The 19,257-nt window shown below is 31.7% G+C and overlaps 2 protein-coding genes across 2 annotated transcripts in view; one reads left to right on the plus strand and one right to left on the minus strand.

Annotated features, from left to right (window-relative positions):
* The window catches only part of LOC126886185 (uncharacterized), a 44,823-nt gene extending 42,875 nt beyond the window's left edge, over positions 1–1,948 (plus strand). Inside the window, exon 3 of the mRNA XM_050653039.1 lies at positions 1,783–1,948. Coding sequence (XP_050508996.1) covers positions 1,783–1,948 — 166 coding nt within the window. The remainder of the gene's footprint in view (positions 1–1,782) is intronic.
* LOC114332339 (zinc finger protein OZF-like) overlaps positions 1,671–19,257 on the minus strand; it is a 34,095-nt gene continuing 16,508 nt past the window's right edge. Inside the window, exon 2 of the mRNA XM_028282125.2 lies at positions 1,671–3,936. Coding sequence (XP_028137926.2) covers positions 2,666–3,936 — 1,271 coding nt within the window. The 3' untranslated portion in view covers positions 1,671–2,665. The remainder of the gene's footprint in view (positions 3,937–19,257) is intronic.

Here is a 19,257-nt window from a genome sequence, read left to right on the forward strand (position 1 = left end):
TCTCATATGCATCTTTAAATTAACTTTTGTAGTAGACAGCTTACTACAAATTTCACATTTATAAGGTGTTTCACCAGTGTGAATTCTCATATGCATCTTTAAATTACCTTTCATATTAAACAACTTATTACAAATTTCATATTAATAAGGTCTTTCACCAGTGTGAATTCTCATATGAAGTGTTAAATGACTTTTTAGAGTGAACATCCTACTACAAATTTCACATTCATACGGTTTTTCACCAGTCTGAACTCTCATATGACAATGTAAATTAACGGAGGTATCCGAATTGCGTCCAAAATTTTGAGGGATTTTCAGGTAATATCGCTAATGTGTTTTGTATGGTCAATTGCGTTCCGTTTCTAACAATAAAATTTAATCCTACACAGTATTACCTGGGTTTACAGGGTTTACCTAATTAGTTTCTTAGTAAAAATAAGAGAAAGTGGAGGTTAACTTGATAGGGTGGAATTTTTTAAATTGCAGTTTATTTCCAAAACGTAAAGAGTGAACTTAGACAATCGCACCGCGCAATGGATTTTGAAATGATGTTAAGTGAACGGGGAAAAACACTTACAGTTTTCCAAAAATTCAAATTTAGAAAGTTTCGTGAATTAAAAAAGTTTGGTGAAGCTGTGTGGTATTGTACAAATAAAAAGTGTAAAGCAAAACTATATACATTAAATAATGTGTTTTCAAAAGTTAGTGGTGAACACAATCATGAGCTTGCTGAAGAAGTATTAATTCGCCAGAAAGTTAACAATTCTCTTAAAAGAAAAGCAACAGAAGATATTGCGGAACGACCTGCGAAGATATTACACAAGGAAATCGAAAAGCAAAGCGAAGTACTTACCTCTCTGCCAACAAAAGATGTCCAATACATAAAAAAGAACATTAATCGCACGCGATTGAAAACGGTTCCAAAATTGCCAAAATCAGCCAAGGATGTTCAAGAATTTTTGAAACAAATTGAAATATTTACTATCAAAAATGAACAGTTTTGTTGATTAATGATGAACAGTTTAATATTGTTGTTTTTTCATGTCTGTCTAATCTTTCATTTATGTGTAACAATTCCACTTTATTTATGGATGGAACATTCGATTATTGCACCAATTTTTTTTTCAAATGTTTACATTACATACGTTGATTAATGACACTTATGTTCCGGTTGCATTTTGTTTGTTACCTAATAAGCAAAAATTCACTTACAAATCATTATTCGAATTATTAAAGAAAAAATGTCAAGATTTGGGATGCAATTTAAATCCAATGAAAATAGTGATTGATTACGAATTAGGTATCCACTCCAGCTTGAGAGAAGTTTTTCCGGAAGCAAATGTGGTTGGTTGTCGATTTCATCTTGCTCAAGCTTGGTAAGTAATACGTATTCGTATAGCAATGTAACTGGCAAATAGTAGATTGTTAAGAAAAACTTTAGTTATGACGTCATCATATTTTTTTGCTGTAAAACTAAACATTTCAATATGTTTATTTCACTGTAATTTCTTTTTCAAATATTTATTTTTTAATTTTTTTTTACAAAAAACAGCATTTGATATAAGTTAAAACAATAATTGTAGGTAAAATATCTTCAAAAAAATTTATTTTTTGACATAAAAAAAAGATGTCGTCATAACCTCTGTCAAAAAATTGGCTCCTAAAAATATTCTCATTATTTTTTAAAGATGTATTTTTTTATAAAATTTGACCTGTTTCAAACTTTTTCTTGAATGCAAGTACTTTCTGAAATAAAGAAATTATTCTATAATCTTGTTACAGGTGGCGTAAAGTACAAAATGTGGGGTTGAGTTCTGAGTATAAGAACGGGAACTCAGAAATAGGTAAATGGCTGAAGCATATTTTTGGCCTAATGTATCTTCCTCCGAGCCAAGTTGGAGATGGTTTTGTGGAAGATTTTATGCCTGAAAAACCAGATGATCATTGAGTTGACGCATTTGCAAACTATCTAGTTTTAACGTATATCGAAGAGGATTTCCTCCACAAATTCGGGCGAAGAATAGCGCATCTATATATAGAACAACTATTTCTTGTGAGGGATTTCATTCAAAATTTAAAAATTATTGTTTGTCTCCACATCCTAATATTTTTTTGTTTGTTGAAACATTAAAGCGCATTCAAACCGATTCTTATATAAAAATAAATTCTGTTAAACAAAATATTTCTAGAAATGTAGATAAAGCTACCTCCAGCAAATATATTTTTCTCGAACAGAAAATTAACCAGTATAACAGGGGTGAAATTTCAAGATACACTTTCGTTAAATGTGTTAGTTATAAATTCGGTGCTTTTTAATATAATATATTAGATAAAAATAAACTGTTAGTTGATATTACGTTTATTATATTTCCCTGCTTACCTAATATTTATTAAGCTATCCTCTGACCGCAATTGGGTTGGCTAATTAAGAAATGAAACGCAATTCGGACTAGACGTTATCGGTGGCCAGGTAAGCAAAATATTTGGGCGCAATTCGACAAGACCCAAGAAACGGAACGCAATTCGGACTAGACGAAATTAACTAGTTGAACAAACTGCTTACTACAAAATTCACATTTATAAGGTGTTTCACCAGTGTGAATTCTCATGAGTATTTAAATGACTTGTTTGGACAAACGACTTGTTGCGGGGTCCTTTTACATTTCTAAGGTGTTTTACCAGTGTGGATTCTCATATGCCGCTTTAAATCACCTTTTAGAGTAAACAGCTTACTACAAAGTTCGCAGTTATAAAGTTTTTCACCAGTGTGAATTCTCATATGATTATTTAAAGTACATTTTGCAGTAAACTGCTTACTACAAATTTCACAGTTATAAGGTTTTTCACTGGTATGAATTCTAATATGATAATTTAAACTACTTTTTGTAGTAAAGTGCTTACTACAAATTTCACAGTTATAAGGTTTTTCACCAGTGTGAATTCTCATATGAGCATTTAAATGACTTGTTTGGACAAACGACTTATCACAAATTTCACAGTTATAAGGTTTTTCACTGGTATGAATTTTAATATGATAATTTAAACTACTTTTTGTAGTAAAGTGCTTACTACAAATTTCACAGTTATAAGGTTTTTCACTGGTATGAATTCTTATATGATAATTTAAACTACTTTTTGTAGTAAAGTGCTTACTACAAATTTCACAGTTATAAGGTTTTTCACCAGTGTGAATTCTCATATGAGTATTTAAATGACTTGTTTGGACAAACGATTTATCACAAATTTCACAGTTATAAGGTTTTTCACCAGTGTGAATTCTCATATGATTATTTAAAGTACATTTTCCAGTAAACTGCTTACTACAAATTTCACAGTTATAAGGTTTTTCACTGGTATGAATTCTAATATGATAATTTAAACTACTTTTTGCAGTAAAGTGCTTTCTACAAATTTCACATTTATAAAGTTTTTTACCAGTGTGAATTCTCATATGAGTATTTAAATTACTTGTTTGGACAAACGACTTATCACAAATTTCACAGTTATAAGTTTTTTCACCAGTGTGAATTCTCATATGAGTATTTAAACTACATTTTGCAGTAAACTGCTTACTACAAATTTCACAGTTATAAGGTTTTTCACCAGTGTGAATTCTCATATGATTGTTTAAAGTACATTTTGCAGTAAACAACTTACTATAAATTTCACATTTATAAGGTTTTTCACCAGTGTGAACTCTCATATGATCCTTTAAACTACTTAGTTGAGCAAACTGCTTACTACAAATTTCACATTTATAAAGTTTTTCACCAGTGTGAATTTTCATATGAATCTTTAAATTACCTTTTGTAGTAAACAGCTTATTACAAATTTTACATTCATATGGTCTTTCACCAGTATATGTTTTCAAATGTCCTTTGGTAGAATTGAATGGTTTGTTATTTGTGAGTTCCATTGTAATATCAGGTGGGGCACCTATAATAGAAATCAAATTATAAGAATTTGTTTTTTACTAAAAGCAAAATATATGCTACAATGTTGTTCTGAAGCTATTTCCTTGTGGCATTTTTATAATTAAGTATTTTCTATGGGAAATAAGCCACAATTTTACTAAAAAATGAATTTATTAACGTTTCGAATCCCAAATCGGGTTTCGTTGTCAAAATACAAAATACTATTAAAATAACCAAAAATGTTGTTGCTAAGTAAAAAAATTCTTCTAATAATTTATTTAATCTGACTCATTTATATTGGCAATTCAGACGTATGTTATACATTTTAAAGTAGAAAACTTCAAAATGATATCGCCAATATTTATGAGTTGCGTTCCTGGGACGACTTTACTAAAAGATAGTTCATTCGATTACATGAAATCAATCCCAACTCAAGAATATCCGTCGCAAAAAAAATCATAGCATGTGATCTGTCTTTAAAAAGACAACCAAATGCAACGATGACAGTAAAATTCTCGCGTAAGAGATTCCATAGTAAATCACGAGGGAAAACCAGGAAAAAACCTTGTGATACTATCCCGACATCGTAAGTATTTGGTCTTACATTTAATTTACCTTCAAAAAACTAATACCAAATTCCGACTTTAATATGTTTAAATTATAAATAATATTAATAATACATAGAGTAAGTAATACTAAATATAAAATTTGTACTAACTCGATATGTTATTGACTTACTAATCGTGGTATTTTCTTTCTATTGACTTCCTCTTTCAGTATGGGTAACCACATCCTACTGCATTCTACCGAGGAATTTGCGACACAATTGGTTTCATTTAGCATAATTAGAGCCGCTTCTTTGATTTTTCTCTTTTTACTATCTGATTCTTTCAGGACTATACTTGAATCTCTCCACTGAACTCTATGTTCATTATCCCATGCGTGTTGACATATTTGAGATCTATCAAATTCTCTATTTTTAATATAAGACTGATGTTCACTTATTCTAACGTTTAATGGTCTTGATGTTTCACCTAAATAAAATTGTTCGCATTCACAAGGTATTTTATAAATGCAATTCTTTGTTCTTTCTTGTTCATTGTTAGGTTTAGTTTTAGATAGAATAGATCTCAATGTGTTTGTTGTTTTGAATGTTGTTGAAATGTTGAATTTATTTCCTATTGTTTTAAGTTTCTCGGATAGTCCTTTTATATATGGTATTGTTATTTTCCTCGTATTATTTCTTGTGAATGTTGTAGGATCCCGTTCTAAGTTGTTCAGTTCCATTCGATCCAATCTTGTCAATTTCTTATTTATAAACGATAAAGGATAATCATTTTTTAATAAAACAGATGTTAACAATTGTTTTTCTTCTAAAAATGAATTTTCGTTAGAACAAGTAATTTTGGCTCTATCATATAAGGATTTAATGATTCCCTTTTTAACGTTGATGTTGTGATTTGATTTGTAATTGAGATATCGGTTGGTGTGTGTTGGTTTTCTATACACTTGAGTCTCATATCCAATATCCTTCTTTGAGACTAAAACATCGAGGAAAGGCAAAGTGTTATTGTATTCCTTTTCCATTGTAAATTTTATTGTCTCTTCTTGATCGTTTATAATATTCAGGAATGTATCCAACAATTATGATCTATGAGGCCATATTGAAAACACATCATCTTCATATCTCCACCATACTGTGGGTTTTAAATTTTGTTTAGAAATGATATTAGTTTCGAAATCCTCCATAAATATATTAGCCAATAATGGAGATAAAGGAGAGCCCATTGCTAGACCAAAATTTTGTTTATAGAATTCATTATTTAGTTGAAAATAGGTATTATTACTACATAATGTCAATAAATTCATTATAGCTGATACATTTAGTTTTGTCCTAGTTGTCAATGTATTATCATTTTCTAACTTCGTTTTAATTATGTTTAAAGTTTTATCTAATGGCACATTTGTAAATAAACTGTTTATGTCAAAACTTACTAAAATATTATTTGATTAAATTCAATATTTGTTAATTTGTTTAAAAAATGTGTCATTATTATTTGCAAATGGTTTTATAATATTTGTGGTGTCTTACTGTAAAAATTTGTAAAAATGTGGTGTCTTACTGTAATGAGGTGTCATTAATTTTCTTTGATAGTACGTTAGATCATTTTTAAATTTGAATAAAGTTCTATAGATTTTGTTTTCCAGTGTCTTCGTTGGATCCTTCGTTAATTTGGTATAAGGTCCATTTGTAATTAGATCTGTAATTTTGTCTTCATATTGTATTTTATCCATTATTACAGTTGCATTCCTTTATCTGCTGGTAGGATTGTTATGGAGTCATCACTTTTATTGACATAAACAGTTTATTTACAAATGTGCCATTAGATAAAACTTTAAACATAATTAAAACGAAGTTAGAAAATGATAATACATTGACAACTAGGACAAAACTAAATGTATCAGCTATAATGGAGTTATTGACATTATGTACTAATAATACCTATTTTCAACTAAATAATGAATTCTATAAACAAAATTTTGGTCTAGCAATGGGCTCTCCTTTATCTCCATTATTGGCTCATATATTTATGGAGGATTTCGAAACTAATATCATTTCTAAACAAAATTTAAAACCCACAGTATGGTGGAGATATGTAGATGATGTATTTTCAATATGGCCTCATAGATCAGAATTGTTGGATACATTCCTGAATGTTATAAACGATCAAGAAGAGACAATAAAATTTACAATGGAAAAGAAATACAATAACACTTTGCCTTTGCTCGATGTTTTAGTCTCAAAGAAGGATATTGGATATGAGACTCAAGTGTATAGAAAACCAACACACACCAACCGATATCTCAATTACAAATCAAATCACAACATCAACGTTAAAAAGGGAATCATTAAATCCTTATATGATAGAGCCAAAATTACTTGTTCTAACGAAAATTCATTTTTAGAAGAAAAACAATTGTTAACATCTGTTTTATTAAAAAATGATTATCCTTTATCGTTTATAAATAAGGAATTGACAAGATTGGATCGAATGGAACAGAACAACTTAGAACGGGATCCTACAACATTCACAAGAAATAATACGAGGAAAATAACAATACCATATATAAAAGGACTATCCGAGAAACTTAAAACAATAGGAAATAAATTCAACATTTCAACAACATTCAAAACAACAAACACATTGAGATCTATTCTATCTAAAACTAAACCTAACAATGAACAAGAAAGAACAAAGAATTGCATTTATAAAATACCTTGTGAATGCGAACAATTTTATTTAGGTGAAACATCAAGACCATTAAACGTTAGAATAAGTGAACATCAGTCTTATATTAAAAATAGAGAATTTGATAGATCTCAAATATGTCAACACGCATGGGATAATGAACATAGAGTTCAGTGGAGAGATTCAAGTATAGTCCTGAAAGAATCAGATAGTAAAAAGAGAAAAATCAAAGAAGCGGCTCTAATTATGCTAAATGAAACCAATTGTGTCGCAAATTCCTCGGTAGAATGCAGTAGGATGTGGTTACCCATACTGAAAGAGGAAGTCAATAGAAAGAAAATACCACGATTAGTAAGTCAATAACATATCGAGTTAGTACAAATTTTATATTTAGTATTACTTAGTCTATGTATTATTAATATTATTTATAATTTAAACATATTAAAGTCGGAATTTGGTATTAGTTTTTTGAAGGTAAATTAAATGTAAGACCAAATACTTACGATGTCGGGGTAGTATCACAAGGTTTTTTCCTGGTTTTCCCTCGTGATTTACTATGGAATCTCTTACGCGAGAATTTTACTGTCATCGTTGCATTTGGTTGTCTTTTTAAAGACAGATCACATGCTATGATTTTTTTTGCGACGGATATTCTTGAGTTGGGATTGATTTCATGTAATCGAATGAACTCTCTTTTAGTAAAGTCGTCCCAGGAACGCAACTCATAAATATTGGCGATATCATTTTGAAGTTTTCTACTTTAAAATGTATAACATACGTCTGAATTGCCAATATAAATGAGTCAGATTAAATAAATTATTAGAAGAATTTTTTTACTTAGCAACAACATTTTTGGTTATTTTAATAGTATTTTGTATTTTGACAACGAAACCCGATTTGGGATTCGAAACGTTAATAAATTCATTTTTTAGTAAAATTGTGGCTTATTTCCCATAGAAAATACTGAATTATATGCTACAATAATAATAAAATGTAAAAAATACATAAAATAATACAAAAACTGTAACAAAATTTTTACATCTAACATTATTATCAACAATACATTAACCTATTAACTGCCAGCAACGCGCCTCTCGCGTTTTGACAAACTTTGTTTATGTACCGGCAACGCAATTCTCGCGTTCTTCATATGAAACATCTTATGGGTCTAATATTTCGCTGGCATATGGCTAAAGAAAGTAATCAAATATTTTGTATAAAATGACCAAATCGAATCGTAATTACCCGAAATCAGAATGTTGGATATATATATATATATATATATATATATATATATATATATATATATATATATATATATATATATATATTGTTATATTCCTATTTGATAGGAGAATTAAAATTTATAATTATAAGCAAAATTCAAATTAATATAAAAGATTTTCAATTTTCTCAGCCACGGGCATGTAAATTTAGAACAACCTGTATACAACAAATTATTATATTTAGTTTTTAAGAAAGTGATTCGAAGAAGTGTACGAAACTCGGTAACAATGCGCCTAAGATAAACAAGTTGAGTGACGCGGACCATTATAGTGTTTCGCGGAAGATTCGATCATTAGCCTACGCTAAATAAGACTCAGCGAAATAGATAATAGGTCATTAAGTTTTGTAAAAAGTAGAAAGTAAGTTTAAATTGGGAAATGATTATTTTTTCTTGAAATCCATTAAACATATTTAGAAAGATTAAAAGTTGGTATTGAGGAATACGGCGAATTAAAATTTGTGGTGGACTGTTGATTTTTGAATCTGGAAGGGATATTGAGAAAGTAGGGGATTGAATGAGGATGAGAGATCAGAATGTTTTGAGAAGTTGAGAGGTGAAGTCCAGTGGTAGACGGTGGTGTACGAAGAGTGAAAAAGCCAGTGTGGTTCCGTGAGTGTGGAGTATCCATCGGAACGAGAGGTAGGCCGAGTCGAGAGAAAAGAATCTCCTTGAGCAAAGAGTGTCCCGGTAGCTGATGGAAGTGGTTCGAAAAAGGTAGAATCAAAGGTAGCATCACGAGAAAAGCAGGAGCGAGAGCTATACGAGGTAGATTTCAAAGGAGAACATTACTGGAGGCCAGGACGAGTTTTTATCGCAACCAAGGATAGGAGGAAACGGGTTTTGTGTGAGGACATTCGCAGTTCATCAGATAAAGCTCAGTCTCATTTGTCAGGACATGAATGTATGGTTTTTTTTTGTATTAAATACCACATTAAAAATTGAAGAACATAATCGCTAATATCAGAAGATTTTCATCAAACTTAAATCAATTTGTTGCTAATAAATCCTAATAGTTCATTATTAATAAAAATTTAAAATTGGAAACCAAAAGGAAATAAGATTCCCATGTTTAAATGTTTGTATTAAATAAATATAAGATCTAACAAATATTAAGCAGTAATTGCCATTTATATAAAATAAACAAAATTTTGATTTATGATTGTAATCCATATGTGTGTATTATTTTATATTTTTCCTATCCCGATTAGGAACCACTGAGAAATACTTAGAAGTCACGAAAGTAAGTAAGTAATTTTATAATTCGCCCTGAGATTGAAAACATATTGATATGTGATCTGGTTGATTAATTAGATTATCATTAATGCATTAATTAAATTAAATTACATATAAGAATATCATCACATATAAATAAATAAGATTACAACAAATGTCGTCCAACGTGGAAAGCATTGAAAAGTATTTCTAGTGGCAAATTTGAAGGATAGAAAGAGAAAAGCCGGTAGTTGGAAATTTATATGCCTGTGGTAAAAAGTGAGAGACTTACAGTTGATAACATAAAAATTTAGATCCCTTTAGGTACAAATTTTACATAACTGATTTAATAATTTACTTTTACGATATTTACATTTGATATATTTATTGACAATTTATAATATTTGGGGGAGAAAAAGTCGTTTTGGGTAACATACTATTAAAATTTCACATTTGGCGGGGATAGTACTTCTTGAAAACAAATGTCTGTGACAAGAAGCCAAAGCAAAGACAACAAAAAACAAAAAGAACATTCAGATCAAGAGGAAAATTCAGACCAAGAAGATATTTTAGACACAACAATCATGGAAACAGGAAAAAAAGAATTGTCAGAATTAGAAAAGATATTACAACTTATGCAACTCCAGTCACAAAAAATGGATGAAGCAAAACGAACAATGGATAAAAATCAGGAAGAAACATCAAAGAAAATGGATGAATCACAAAAAAAAATGGATGAATCACAACAAAAAATGGATCAAAAAATGGATGAAACACAACAAAAAATGGATGAAACACAACAAAAATTGGATCAAAAAATGGATGAAACATAACCGAAAATGGATGAAACACAACAAAAAATGAAACAAGCAATAGAAGAGAACAACAAGAAAATGGAGGAACGCATAGGAAAGTATGAAAAGGAAGTAAAAGGATGTTTGACAACAATGAAAAACGAGATGAAAGAACAAGAAATGAAAATTCAAAATAAAATAAAAGGGGATAACGAATTGCCAGAAAAAAGAAATGGAAAGTTTGGAAAACAAGTTGCAAAACGCTATTCAAGCAGACATAGAAGAAGTGGAAAGAAAGATTGCGGAAATCAATACTCAACAAAATGTCGGAGAAAGAAGAGAAATGGTTATACATAGCACAGATGACGTGAAGATAAGGTTTGGCGGGGACGTAAGAAGATTACACCCAGTGCCGTTCATAAATAGCCTGAAAAAGAAAATACAGCACATCGGAAATTTCGAAACAGCAAAAGAAACTATCAGAAACCATCTCAAATATGAAGCAAGCCTATGGTTCGATAGCAAAGAAGAAGAATTCGGCAATTGGCAACAATTTGAACAAAAATTTTTGAATTATTTCTGGGGAAAAGTCCAACAATTGGAAATTAACAAGGAACTGCAAAATGGGAAATACAATGATAGGATGGGGGTATCAGAAAGGACATATGCTTTACAAATTTACAATAATGCAAAACATTTACAATATAATTACTCATCGGAACAATTAGTCGAACTGATTGCAAGACATTTCGAAGAAACGCTGGAAGACCATATCACATTGCAAAACTACAAAGACATAGATAGTCTATGCCAATTCTTACAAATAAGAGAATCACGTTTAAGAGAAAGAAAATCAAGAAGGTCGCGAGAAGATTACAGGCCCCGAGAGACAGGATTACAGAGAGATAAATCAAAATAGGAGAGACAATACAAGACGAGATTTTAATCCCAGAAGGGAAAACGAAAATAGAGACAACGGAAGAGGAAATTATGAACAAAGAAATAGACAATGGAATGAGGACAGAAATCGAGAATACCAGAATAGAAACACCACACGCTCAAATCAAGAAAACAGAAATAATGGTAGACAAAATAAACAGGGATATCGAGAAAACCGAAACAGATCCGACAGACCAAGAGAAAATAGAAGAGAGGTAAATAATACCCAGACAGAAGAATATGACGGAGAGAGACATTATGACGAAAATATAAACAACGATGAGCAACCGGCGTCTTTTCACGACGGCGCTCACTAAAAACAAAAAATCAAACAGGAATCTTTTGTCACCCCAAGGAGTTTATTAAATTGGCAGGAAACAACGAAAAGAAAAATGGAGTTAATTTAAAATTTGTGGATGGATTTATCAACGAGAAACCAATTAAAATTATGATAGATACTGGATCTGAAATAACATTGGTCAACAGAAAACTAATAGAAGAAGTTAATTTAACAAATTTAATTTACAAAATACCTAGGGTAAATTTAGTGGGCGCAAACAAACGGACATTGGCAACTATAAATGAAGGCATACGAGTAAGGGTACGACTGGGTAAGAAGATGTATGCACTACAATGTGTAATAATGCCAAACATGTCACATGACATGATAGTAGGAGTTGACGAATTGGCAGAAAAACATGTAGTGATAGATTTTAAAAATAATACGATGAAACTAACAGAAGAAAAAGAAGAAGAACAGGACAAGGAACATGAGAAACAAAATACGGACGAATCAGGGAAAGAACAAACAATGGAAATGAATTTGGCAACGAAGCAAGGACAAAGAAGAAAAAGGAGAAAAAGTCAGAAAAAGATAAAAGAAAATGAAACCTGTGGCTCCTCAAAAGAAGAGTTGGGCCCAGAAGAAGAAAAATTGAGAGTATCAAAAGCAAAAGAAACCTGGGATTCCTCAAAAGAAGAGACGAGCTCAGGAGAAGAAGAAATAAAGCTAACAAATGAAAGTGAAAAGAATATGATTGAAACAGTGGTATTTGAAGAGGAGGTATATGCAAACGAGGATGCAGAATGCACGGTAAACATATGTGAAGAGTCTGAGGAAAAAGACAGAAAATTGATATGTGGAGAAGGAAAAGAAAAAGAATTGCGGTTGATGTTAAGAAACTACGAAAATTTGATCAATGAGGAAAACAGAGTGGCGAAAAAGTACGAACATTCATTTGAGGTGAAAAACTTGGGAAATTTTCGATCAAGGACTTACCCGATTCCATACAAGTATAGACAAGAGGTGAAAGAAGAAATTAATAAAATGTTGGAAGATCAAATCATCGAAAGATGTGATTCACCGTATGTTAACTCGATTGTGATAGTAAAGAAAAGCAATGGAGAATTGAGATTATGTTTAGATGCCAGGAATATCAACCAGCACACTGTATCACAATATGAATCACCTCTAAACATCGAGGCCATTTTTGGAAGAATTACGGGATCACACATATTTTCTAAAATTGACTTAAAACACAGTTTTTGGTTGATACCGTTAGCTGAAAAGTGTAGAAACTACACCGCTTTCTCAATTGATGGTATTGTCTACCGGTTTAAGGTAGTGCCATTTGGATTGCAGAGTGCTTGAGCTGCACTCGTCCGAGCTCTACATACCATTTTAAATCGCCATGAAGATTTCATAGTTCATTATATCGATGATTTATTAATTTTTTCACAAGATACTCAGAGTCATCTGGAACACATAAAAATAATTCTGGAAGAATTGGACACAGCGGGATTGAAATTAAACATTGAAAAATGTCAATTTTTTCAAAAAGAAGTAATTTATTTGGGTTTTCAATTGGACACCAAAACAGTCAGATTAGCCGAAGACAGAGTCAAGCTCATAGATGAATACCCAAGACCAACGAATTTGAAAACATTGAGAGGTTTTCTTGGCACGATTAATTATTTTAAAAAGCTGATTCCCGATTTGAGCCAAAAGGAAATTCCTCTGATAAAATTTCTAAAAAAGGGAATAAAATGGAATTGGAAAGAAGAACAGGAGGAAGCTTTCAAAACATTAAAACGAGAATTCGCAAAAGGAACGAAAATATACCACCCCATTTACAATTTACCTTTTATACTCCGAACTGATGCGTCCATACAAAAATTCGCAGGAGTTCTGTCTCAAATACAAAACGACCAAGAAGTGCCGATATGCTTTATATCTCGAGTGACTAAAACACATGAGAGAAAATATAGTGTTACAGAATTGGAGTTTGCCAGTGTACTATATTGCGTAAACAAATTGAGGTTTTACTTATTGGGAGCAAAATTCACAATCGAAACAGACCATGCAGCTTTAGTACATATCATGAAGAATAGATTAGTAAATAATAGAATACATAGAGGCATTCTATTATTACAGGAGTATGATTTTGAGTTCCGATATATAAAAGGAAAAGACAACATAATAGCCGACGCTCTAACACGGGATGAGGACACCGGAAAAAAGGAAACAATTACTCTACAGGTGGGACTAAATAGATTAATACAAGAAGAAGGGATATATTCGTTAAATGAGATAAGGACAAACCAGGAAGACCTAGAGGAAAGAGAGAAAAGAAGAGCGGAGGTAGAAAATAACATATATTTTAAGAGAATAGACGGAAAGGAACTATATTTAGTGACACAGACATTGGCAGAAAAGATAATAAAGAAATTACATGAGGACAATGGGCATATTGGTAGCAGAAAGGTTTGGCTCGTTTTTAGGGAAAATTACATCAGCCGACAGGATTACCGCATTGCAAAGGAAATTACCCAGAAGTGCGATGTATGTCAAAAATATAAGATCTAACAATAAAACACTGAAAACGTTTGTTTTCTATACTTCCACAAAATTTATTATATCTAAGTGACTACAGCTGTTTCGGCGGAGTGCCTTTCTCAAGTAATATAGTTTACAATGTGTTTGCCTTTTTAAGTCTTCAACTGAAGAGGTTGAGGAGTGGGGAGCTGTTTGTCTCGAGTTGGTCATTCAGAATTATATCTGTATTTTTCAGTTTATTAATTTCCATAGATTCTAAAAAAGATAGCTTAAGGCCTTTATTTTGAATATGTAGAATTTGAAACTCTTCATTGAAAGAATGGTTATGATCTAGAAGGTGAAGTGCGTATGTAGAACTTCACCTTCTAGATCATAATCATTCTTTCAATGAAGAGTTTCAAATTCTACATATTCAAAATAAAGGCCTTAAGCTATCTTTTTTAGAATCTATGGAAATTAATAAACTGAAAAATACAGATATAATTCTGAATGACCAACTCGAGACAAACAGCTCCCCACTCCTCAACCTCTTCAGTTGAAGACTTAAAAAGGCAAACACATTGTAAACTATATTACTTGAGAAAGGCACTCCGCCGAAACAGCTGTAGTCACTTAGATATAATAAATTTTGTGGAAGTATAGAAAACAAACGTTTTCAGTGTTTTATTGTTAGATAAAATGAACTTCCATCAAGTAACGGTCGAATCCATCAATCCATCAAAAATATAAGAGTAGAAATTTCAAAAACGAAAATATTGCCAAAAACATTGAAGCCCGAAACAAACTAGACATTGTAGCAATAGATATGTTAAGCGATCTAATTATGACCACTAAAAGGAACAAACATATTCTAGTGATGGTGGATGTGTTTTCAAAATACGTAAAATTATATAGTTGCCGCACCACAAAGGGGGAAGAAATATTAAGAAAAATCGACAATTTTATAGCCACAGTAGGAACACCAAAAAAGATTCTACTGGACAATGCAACGTATTTCCGAAATGATCGTTTCAAGGGACAACTTCGAGAACGCGGAATAGAGACAAATTTTGTCAGCATCAGGCATCCACAGAGTAATCCTTCGGAACGATTCATATAGGAAGTGACGAAATTTCTTCGCATTGCAACAGATGGTCAACATCGCCACTGGGACAGGAAAATGGCGGAAATAGAAGTGTATCTAAATACAATTCCGAGCACAGTAACAAAAGAGACCCCAGAATACATCATGAAGGGTGTACTGCCGATAAGGCCAGGGGAAGACCCAGAGCCAAAGGAATATCAACAGGTGATTGAAACAGTACAGAGAAGATTACGGCGAAGCAACGAAAAGTATATTCAAAGACAGGAAAACAATAGAAAAAGAAGACCAGTGATTTTCCAAAAGGGTGAAAAAGTACTCGTGAGGGCATTACGAGTATCAAATCTTCCTGGGGGCATTTGCGCAAAGTTGATGCCTGTTTTCGAAGGCCCGTACATCGTGAATAATGAAAATGGGATAAATAGTTATGAGTTGAGGCATAGGAACTCGGAAAAGATCCGAGGAATTTATAATATTCACGATGTATACAAATATCACGAATAAAAGACAGAATTACATAAAGTAGATAGTAAGTTAGGGTATAAGACGTAGATTAAAGTAAGGAAATAGACAGGGAGTTGGTTTTGCCTCGAGAAAATTTATTTAAAAATGCAGATAAATTTTATCGAATACAAGGCGGGGATTTGTTATATTCCTATTTGATAGGAGAATTAAAATTTATAATTATAAGCAAAATTCAAATTAATATAAAAGATTTTCAATTTTCTCAGCCACGGGCATGTAAATTTAGAACAACCTGTATACAACAAATTATTATATTTAGTTTTTAAGAAAGTGATTCGAAGAAGTGTACGAAACTCGGTAACAATGCGCCTAAGATAAACAAGTTGAGTGACGCGGACCATTATAGTGTTTCGCGGAAGATTCGATCATTAGCCTACGCTAAATAAGACTCAGTGAAATAGATAATAGGTCATTAAGTTTTGTAAAAAGTAGAAAGTAAGTTTAAATTGGGGAATGATTATTTTTTCTTGAAATCCATTAAACATATTTAGAAAGATTAAAAGTTGGTATTGAGGAATACGGCGAATTAAAATTTGTGGTGGAATGTTGATTTTTGAATCTGGAAGGGATATTGAGAAAGTAGGGGATTGAATGAGGATGAGAGATCAGAATGTTTTGAGAAGTTGAGAGGTGAAGTCCAGTGGTAGACGGTGGTGTACGAAGAGTGAAAAAGCCAGTGTGGTTCCGTGAGTGTGGAGTATCCATCGGAACGAGAGGTAGGCCGAGTCGAGAGAAAAGAATCTCCTTGAGCAAAGAGTGTCCCGGTAGCTGATGGAAGTGGTTCGAAAAAGGTAGAATCAAAGGTAGCATCACGAGAAAAGCAGGAGCGAGAGCTATACGAGGTAGATTTCAAAGGAGAACATTACTGGAGGCCAGGACGAGTTTTTATCGCAACCAAGGATAGGAGGAAACGGGTTTTGTGTGAGGACATTCGCAGTTCATCAGATAAAGGTCAGTCTCATTTGTCAGGACATGAATGTATGGTTTTTTTTTTGTATTAAATACCACATTAAAAATTGAAGAACATAATCGCTAATATCAGAAGATTTTCATCAAACTTAAATCAATTTGTTGCTAATAAATCCTAATAGTTCATTATTAATAAAAATTTAAAATTGGAAACCAAAAGGAAATAAGATTCCCATGTTTAAATGTTTGTATTAAATAAATATAAGATCTAACAAATATTAAGCAGTAATTGCCATTTATATAAAATAAACAAAATTTTGATTTATGATTGTAATCCATATGTGTGTATTATTTTATATTTTTCCTATCCCGATTAGGAACCACTGAGAAATACTTAGAAGTCACGAAAGTAAGTAAGTAATTTTATAATTCGCCCTGAGATTGAAAACATATTGATATGTGATCTGGTTGATTAATTAGATTATCATTAATGCATTAATTAAATTAAATTACATATAAGAATATCATCACATATAAATAAATAAGATTACAACAATATATATATATATATATATATATATATATATATATATATATATATATATATATCGTGTAGTTTTCGTATTTGGATTGGCATTCTGTAAAGCCGGGTTCAGACACATGTAATGTAATGTGCAACGTCATGTGTAATGTAACACGAATTCTGCGTTTGGACGGCACTACGAGAATTACATGTATCATTCGCACTGTAGCTCCTCGGTATCCATCGACTGTCGGTTTTGTGCGTGAACACTAAGGCGCTTGCAGTACTCGTTTGAACGGCGTTCGTGAAGGTTGTACCGTGTGGACGTTCATTATGTGGAGTGACGAACAATCACTTGAACTTATTAGTTTATACCAAAAAAACCCCAGCATTTATAACCCACTTAGTTGCAGTTATAAATTTTATTGGTTAATGGTAATTATTGCCTTCGACAAGAAAATGGCAGAAAAAAATAGAAACATTCTGTTATTTGTTGACAACTGCCCAGTCCATAAATTTTCAGGAGGTCCATAAATCTTCTTTAAGTTTTTTGGAGGAACAATCTAACGTAACTAAGCAACTTTTTATAATTTAGAGATTTTTTAAGAAAAATAAGTAATTCTGGTGTATGTATTTTACTAAGAAAATATGCACATAAAATGCCTTATATCTACATATCATACCTATATTTCATGCTTATTATGGATGCATGCACAGAAAATGTAATTTGGTTTTTTAATAGAATAAGTTACACTTCTGTATTATTGACATAAAAAGACCTAAAACCATATACAGTGATGAGCGCGCCAATAACCGGCAAAATAGCACCAAAGATGGAAAACTGGTTAAGTTGTGAGATAAAAAGAAATTAAACTAGTCGAGCTGGGAAATTTAGCGATATTAACTTATAAATTTACATTATATTGATTGTTTCCCACCTTTAGACGTACCGCACGAGTTTGGCAATTGCCCCTGTGACAGTATTAGTTGACGTACTCCTGTGATACGTGTAAGGGTGGAAAACAATAAAATATAATGTAAATGTATAGGTTATTATCACTAAATATCCCAGCTCGACTAGTTTCATTTCTTTTTATCTTCAACTTAATATGTTTTCCATCTTTTGTGCTATTTTGCCGGTTTATTAGCGCGCTCACCACTGCAAATACATGTATGTATGTAATATTATTATACAGTGATAAGCGCGCTAATAACCGGCAAAATAGCATAAAAGATAGAAAACGTATTAATTTTTGAGATAAAAAGAAATAAAACTAGTCGAGCTGGGAAATTTAGCGATATTAACCTATTAATTTACATCATATTGATTGTTTCCCACCTTTAAACGTATTGGACGAGTTTGGCAAATATTCTTTTTCTCATAGGCATCTTTCAGTGGGTCACAGTTTTTCGATTTCTTTCAAACGCATTAAATTGTATGTGACAGAAAAAAGGCACGTCCGTGATTAAAATTATTAATAACATTTATTCTAGTTGTTGATAGATGGCGCTATAATCGAAAAAAAAATTATTTACGAATTATATAATATATCTAACGTTAGTACAAAATTCGAACATCCTAAATACCATAAAGTGACGTGGATTTCCCCAGACCAAAAAACATGGTCACAAATAGAGCATATTCTGATTACAAAAAGGAAGCAAACATCGGTAACAGACGTGAGGTCCTACAGAGGTGCACATGCACACAGACCATTTTATGGTGACTGCAAAGGTAAGACAAAAAGTCAAAAGAACTCTAAAAAACACGACAACAAAAAATAAATGGCACGTAGAAAAACTGAATACTCCAGACATAAGGATTAAATATGCTGATGACATGAACAAAAAACTGAAGGAACAATCTAAACCTACAAAGGATATAGAAACAGAATGGAGAAATATAAAAAAAATGTATAAATGAAACAGCGGAAGTACACGTAGGGATAAAAAGAAACAAAAAAAGACAAGAATGGTATAACGAA

Source organism: Diabrotica virgifera, chromosome 6 (genome assembly GCF_917563875.1).
Source record: "Diabrotica virgifera virgifera chromosome 6, PGI_DIABVI_V3a".
Lineage (NCBI taxonomy): Eukaryota > Metazoa > Arthropoda > Insecta > Coleoptera > Chrysomelidae > Diabrotica > Diabrotica virgifera.